This window comes from Dipodomys spectabilis, unplaced genomic scaffold (genome assembly GCF_019054845.1).
Source record: "Dipodomys spectabilis isolate Male_0828 unplaced genomic scaffold, ASM1905484v1 ptg000118l, whole genome shotgun sequence".
Classification (NCBI taxonomy): domain Eukaryota; kingdom Metazoa; phylum Chordata; class Mammalia; order Rodentia; family Heteromyidae; genus Dipodomys; species Dipodomys spectabilis.
This window is the reverse complement of record NW_024870795.1, coordinates 2773123-2779122: the sequence shown is the minus strand read 5'-3', so window position 1 is coordinate 2779122 and position 6000 is coordinate 2773123. Positions and strand designations below refer to the sequence as shown.

General features: G+C 51.5%; 1 protein-coding gene across 3 annotated transcripts in view; it reads right to left on the bottom strand.

The window, feature by feature from the left end:
* Positions 1 to 659: 659 nt before the first annotated feature.
* Zbtb40 (zinc finger and BTB domain containing 40) overlaps positions 660 to 6000 on the bottom strand; it is a 68010-nt gene continuing 62669 nt past the window's right edge. For all 3 annotated transcript variants that reach the window (XM_042688613.1, XM_042688615.1, XM_042688614.1), the window contains 2 exons: positions 5674 to 5900; positions 660 to 4122 (listed from right to left, as the gene is read on the bottom strand). In XM_042688613.1, coding sequence (XP_042544547.1) covers positions 3928 to 4122; positions 5674 to 5900 — 422 coding nt within the window. In that variant the 3' untranslated portion in view covers positions 660 to 3927. The remainder of the gene's footprint in view (positions 4123 to 5673; positions 5901 to 6000) is intronic.

Genomic DNA, 6000 nt, shown 5'->3' with positions numbered 1-6000 from the left:
CAGGGACATTCTGTGGGCTGCTCCAGGATTGCCCCAGGATGAGCTGGGCCTCAGGGCGGTGCTCTGGCTCCCAGGCAAACCCTCCTGCAGGCACCATGCACCTGACCACTGGCTTCCTTCTCATTTCCTTGTTGCCTGCCAGCAACGTGACATTTTCAGCTGCTCGCTGGGAAAGGTTTCTGCTTACTTTACACTTATCTGCTCAGTGCTTGGTGCTTTGGGGGCAGCTGAGATTCAAGAGATAAATGAAACGTGGTGGGGAAGAGGAGGCAAAGGTGGGGAAAGAAACTAAATCCAGACTTCTAATTCGTCCTGTAATTCCATGGGGCAAATGCAATCATTTCCCCTGTTTTATAGCTGGAGCCAAGAGCAGGCAGCTGAGTAATCACTAGCCCAAGGTCATCCGGTAACAGTTGTGCTTGGTACTGTAGGACGTGTCCAGGTGGGACATGGCAGCCTGCACTCTGGAACATGGCCCACACTCGCTCCTTTGGAGAAAGACTCCCCATGACAGTGTTCCCAGGCCGTGAGCATGGCCTCTTCCACAGTAACCCCAAGAGGCCGGGCCTCCTGAGCCTGTGCCATTTGGGTAGCTACCCCGAGCCAAGGAGAACACGGGCCTACAACACCATAGTCTAGCTGAAACTCATGGAGCACCATTTTTTCAAAGTATGTATTTTATTTACATACATTAGTGTATATTGAACATGAGTAACAGTTTGTAATCTAATATATACAATGTCAAGTGGGGCTGGCTGTTCCAGTCCTGGGTGGAGACAGGTGTGACTGATTTCCTAAGAGAAACCCTGATCATTTCCACAATTGGGAGGCAACTTAAATTGGCCCAGGGAAGGGCTTTCTCAACAATGTAGTTCCCCAATGGACAGTCTCTCTCCTCCTTACTGGCCAAGATCATATGCAGCAGGTTTCTGTCCCAGCTGTGCTTCTGACCTTTTGGCCTCCACAGCAGAAAACAGTACACTTTCCTCCCACTGCTCCCAGCACCCTCTACGATCAAGCACCCAGTGTCTTCTCCAGCTCAGGCCAGCTTTAATTTAACACACGTGTACTCTACGCCAGGCTGGCAGTTTCCATGTTCTCAGGCATACGGCGTCACCTCAGAACCTCCTCAACCCCTGGGATGAGAGGCAATCCTTAGGTTCCCCTGTTCACTATTCTGGGAGTTCATGAGTAGAGAGCCCTAGTCTCTGTTCACCACTTGCCACCCTGCTTTGTCCCTCAGCACTGCAGATCTAGACTGAGGGGGGAGGCTGTGGAGTCTCGTAGTCAGCGGCAAGCCAAAGTCTCCCTCAGAGGCACCTCAACTCCAGACTACCACTCATCCTACAAACCTGCTATTTGCTGGGCTTTAGAAGACAAACAATAACTAACAACTCCTCCCCCAATGGTCCCTCTGAACCAGGTTCTGCTCAGTAAGTCTCATCTGCCTAAGTAATCCCTGCTCCTCATTCATTGATTTGCTTTCCATTCACCTGTGGTGGGTCAATTGTACTCTACAACTAACCCTGTCAGACCCCGCAACACAGACTGCAGCTTGGACTCTGCCTTTCCCTCTTCATTAGCCAGAACTGGAGCATGAGCTCCGGGAACCGAGGCTGTGTGGTTGAACAAATCAACGTGTTCCAAGAAGCCCAGGTTCAGAGCTAAGCCCTGGGGCCACACAGACAGTATTCCATAGCATGAGGCAAACGCAACACTGCCATAGGCAAAGGAAGGAAAGTGGAAGGAGGACTAAACATGTGGTGGTTCAGGGCAGCCTGGTCAGAAGTGTGACAACTGAAAGTCTTCCTACAATAAGATTCATGCCTGGACTCTGTGAGAACCAGCCCTGGGTTTGTGCCTCTGGCCGAGGGAGCTCAAGAGGAGTATCCGCCAGGCCTGAAAGCAAGTCCAGTTTCACTGCCATGACACGTAGTGTTTTATCTGGCCATCATCTGGGTCTCCATCAAAATCAGAGATGGGGTTCCTCAGGGCTGACAACTGGGTTTAACACTTAGAGCAATTTGTATTCAAAAGCTCTTAAAAATCACTTTCCCCTATAGACCCTCAGCATTTCTCTTTTGGCAGGACAAAATTTTTTGACAGTGCAGTCCCAACCCCACCCCAAGGGTATGAGGTGCCATTCTTGCCAGTAGCATGTGCTACTCCATCAACTCTAAGCCAAGATCTGCCCTGCTCTGCCGGCCACAAGAATGAACAACAGCCTCAAGCAGGCAGCTGCGGCAGGACCAGCACGGTGTTCCCAGGGAGGCAGAGTCTTAATGTGTGAGCACCATCTTCTGGTCATTGTCTGGCTTCTGAAGCTGACTTGCTTTGAAAAACTTCATTTACTTCAGAATAGGAAGACTGGCAGTGTGTGGGGGCACACACTCCTGTAATCCCAGCATCCATAATAAGTTTGAGTCCATCCTGGGAAACATAGTGATACCCCATCTCAAAACAAAACCAAAAACAAACAAAACAACCCCTAAAACACGAGAATGGGAAGATCTATGCTCAAGCAATTTGCCCATCAAAATGAAAACAGGCCCAAGACTGGAGCAGTTTGGAGGAAAGCTGATCAGAGCTGGAATCCAGCTGTAAAAATGGTTACCAGGGCTGCCTGCACAAGCCAATGTCAATGGCCAGCCCTCAAACTGACTGAGCAGTGTTAGGGTTCTACCTTCTGCCCTTCTAGCTGTGTCACCTGCCTGGGTGGCAGCAATAGATCAAATGCGACCCCTTGCCTCTACATGGCCATGTGAGATGTGCTTGAAAAGACAAGGTGGGCTTATCTGTTAGTGAGTGGCTGGAGGGTGAGTGACCAAATTGGCAGAGGGGTAACCCTCATGCGGTAGCAGGGAGCTGCCGGGGTAAACACTGCAATGGCACTCTTCAACCTCTGAGCTTCCAGAAAACAGAAGTGCTACTTATCCTCTCTAATGGCAGGATCTGACATCCATCTAATTGTACTTCGTAATGGATTCCACAAACCATTAATTACCAGATTATGTTTTAGGAGCTGAAGATAAGAAGCTTTGTGAAATTCAGACTTGGAAAGGTCACTGACCTGCAGGCCATGCGCAGCCTGGGATTGCTGAGGGTAGGCCACACACAAGGCACATGGGCCCCGTGGCTGCTCCTCACACACACGTGGCACAGGCAGGACTGCCTTCCTGGGTTGGTTCACTAGTGACGTCACATGCTCCAGAGGAAGCCAGCAAGAGGCCTCCAAGTTGGGGGGGAATTTCAGCCTTTGATAGGAGGGAGGGATGAGGATAACATGGAAGAGCTTTTGAGAAAGGAGCACTATGAAGACTATCCCAGGAAGGCAGAGTCATCTTTGCAGCTGGATGGCCTCAAGTCAAACACTTCCTTCTGACACAAATACTCCACAGGCTCTGTTTTAGAAGGGGATGATTCTCCTGACTAGATGTGACCAGCACGAGGGCTTCCTATAGTGTTAACATAGCCCCATCAACAGAGCTGGGCACGGCCCCTGGGTACAGGAAGACCTGAGCACAGAGAGGATGAGAGAAGCGAAGGGTAACTACTCAGGGCTGGGCTCCCTGGAGGCTCTGCTGGTGCTTCTCTCTCCATTGGCCAGAGGCACTGGCAGAATTTGCAGCCCCATTCCATGGGCTCAGACTCCCAGCCTTCTGTCAGCTAATGGCTGCAGGCACACTGCCCCCACATTGTACCAGCTCACATCCCACTGCTCTTTCAGAAGCCTGACTTCTCTGGGGTGGGACAGAGTTTCAGGTCTGTGGGAAGGACAGTGGTGTCTGTGTCCACAGCTCAGACACTGTGTTTCTATGTGAATGGGACCACCCTCTGTTTCCAAGTGAGCCGCTGGGTTGGTGGTTGGTGCTAAGTTGAACTTTCTCTTTGGCACAGTGCAGGTGCCTTCCACCAATGAGCCGCCACTCACTTGGCCTCACCACAGATCAGAGTGACAGTACCATCCAGCAAATCCTCCACAGTCACTGCCACAAGCTCAGAGCTGGCTTGAGAGGTCTGTGAATCAGGCAATGTCACGAACACCTGTGAGCCAGCAAGCTGGGTCTCCTCCAAAGTGATCACCTGCTCGGTGGGGGCCGCCGGCTCTGGAGCCTGGATCACCTGAAAGGGAAAGACCAGGAGGCTGCTCTGGCAGTGTTGATGGTGGGCTTCCCAGAATTTACATGGCTTTTGTCTCATACTGTAATGATGATATTTATGTTCTCACCCGAGGAGAGCAATGACTTGTACCTAATGGGAAGAGGCAAATCTAACACACCAGTGATGCAAAAGAGAAGGCAGGCGAACAATTTAAATAACTCTGTGTACTGAATTGCTATAATTTTACTCAGTGCCCCATCTCAGGGCACATGGACTCTATGATTACACACCAGTGAACACAGGCTCAGTTCTTCACACTGGGTTTTCCTGTCTCTATGATGACACTGCAGAGGCGAGTGTCATGTGAGAAGAATGCCACCAGAGGTGATGGGTCTCAGCCTAAAACATAGAACTGGAAGTGACTTAGCAGACGCTGAGGCCTGCCAAGATGCCATCCCTGACCCTGTGGCATGCCAGGAGCTGAGAGCTGTATGGGAACTCAGAAGGGGAAAGGGGAGTAGACTGCAGTTCCAACCACTGCCTGTGCTCAATCAGTGGCTGGAGCAGCAGGAACGTGTCCCACCATCTCTGCAGGCCTCAAATACTTCTCCCAGATGTGCAGTCAGCTAGAGATGGTCCTCTAGCTCAGAAAGAGCTGTTCTACAGTGAGGCCTGTGCTGTTCCTGCTGATGCTTCTCACCTGTGGACTCTAGGACAGTTGATAGCCTAGATACCATCAACCCAGTGTGCTCCCAGAGGGCACAGCCACCTGGGTACTGGGCCATTTAGGAGGGGAGAGTAAGCACAGGGAGGAGGCTGCACTCACTCTGCCCTGTGAGATCAGTCTACTGTGGTCCAGCACAAGAAGTTCCAAATTGCTCTTGTCTCTCAGGATGGTAGCTGCCCTGTCCCTACCAAGGACAGCTTACCAGGAGCCCTAATTTCTAAAAGAGATGAGAGCAGAGAGGCTCTGGGATGGCAGCCAGCATCACCTGGAGTCCTGTCCGCCTGCCTTGCTGTTTCCCAGAGGCTTCAGAATGTGCTTAGTTTACAAATGACTCGCCCAATAGACAAAGCCTCATCTTCAGCCTCTCCACAGGTCACTGACAGGCAGCACGATTCATTCTCTTTCCCTTCTCTGTGGAAGGAAAGGAAGAGGACCAGGGAGACAGAATGGTGGGATGGACTTGAACTATGAAGAAGAGGTGGGCTTTTTTTCATCAGGTGAGTGGCTCCCACGAGCCATTCACAGGCTTTCCCTGCTGGGGCCCTGAGCAACAGAGCTCAGCCATCCTCCTCCAAGGTTTTCCATGTCTCTCGCACAGCCTTTCTTAGAAGGTGGACATGTGTGAATCAGGGGAGAAGCTAAGACCGTTTTCCTGGAAATTCTTGGTTTAGGTTCTAGTGGCCTCAAAAGATTCAACTTTTCTGGTCTGTTTGGTCAGAGATCCAGGCTCTGCCTATGGTCATTAAGAAATCCCTTAGAGTAAGACTGGGTGGTGAGACAGAGGGGCCTCCAGCGATGCTCTAGGAACCCTGTGTTCATGCTCCATATCCAACAGCCAGACTTACCTGTACCACCTGTGAGGCAGCTGCCTGGGTGTCCGTGCCTGTCACCTTTGGGTGCTCAGACTCCACGTGGCTGTCAAGCTGAGCCTGGGAGGTGAAGAGCTCCCCACAGAGCTCGCAGGGAAATGTGCTCTCTGACTGCTTAAAGTGCTCCATGGTGACGTGGTGCTGCAGGGCTCCAGGGAAGCGGAATGTGGCTGCACAATACAAACACCTGAATGGCTGCGACCCTGAAGGAGGAGGCAGAAGAGATGGCTGTGGGTGGAAGGTGACCCAGAGCCAAGGAGCAAGCCATGAGGATTGCGGTGGAGGGACAGAGCTAGGTTTCAT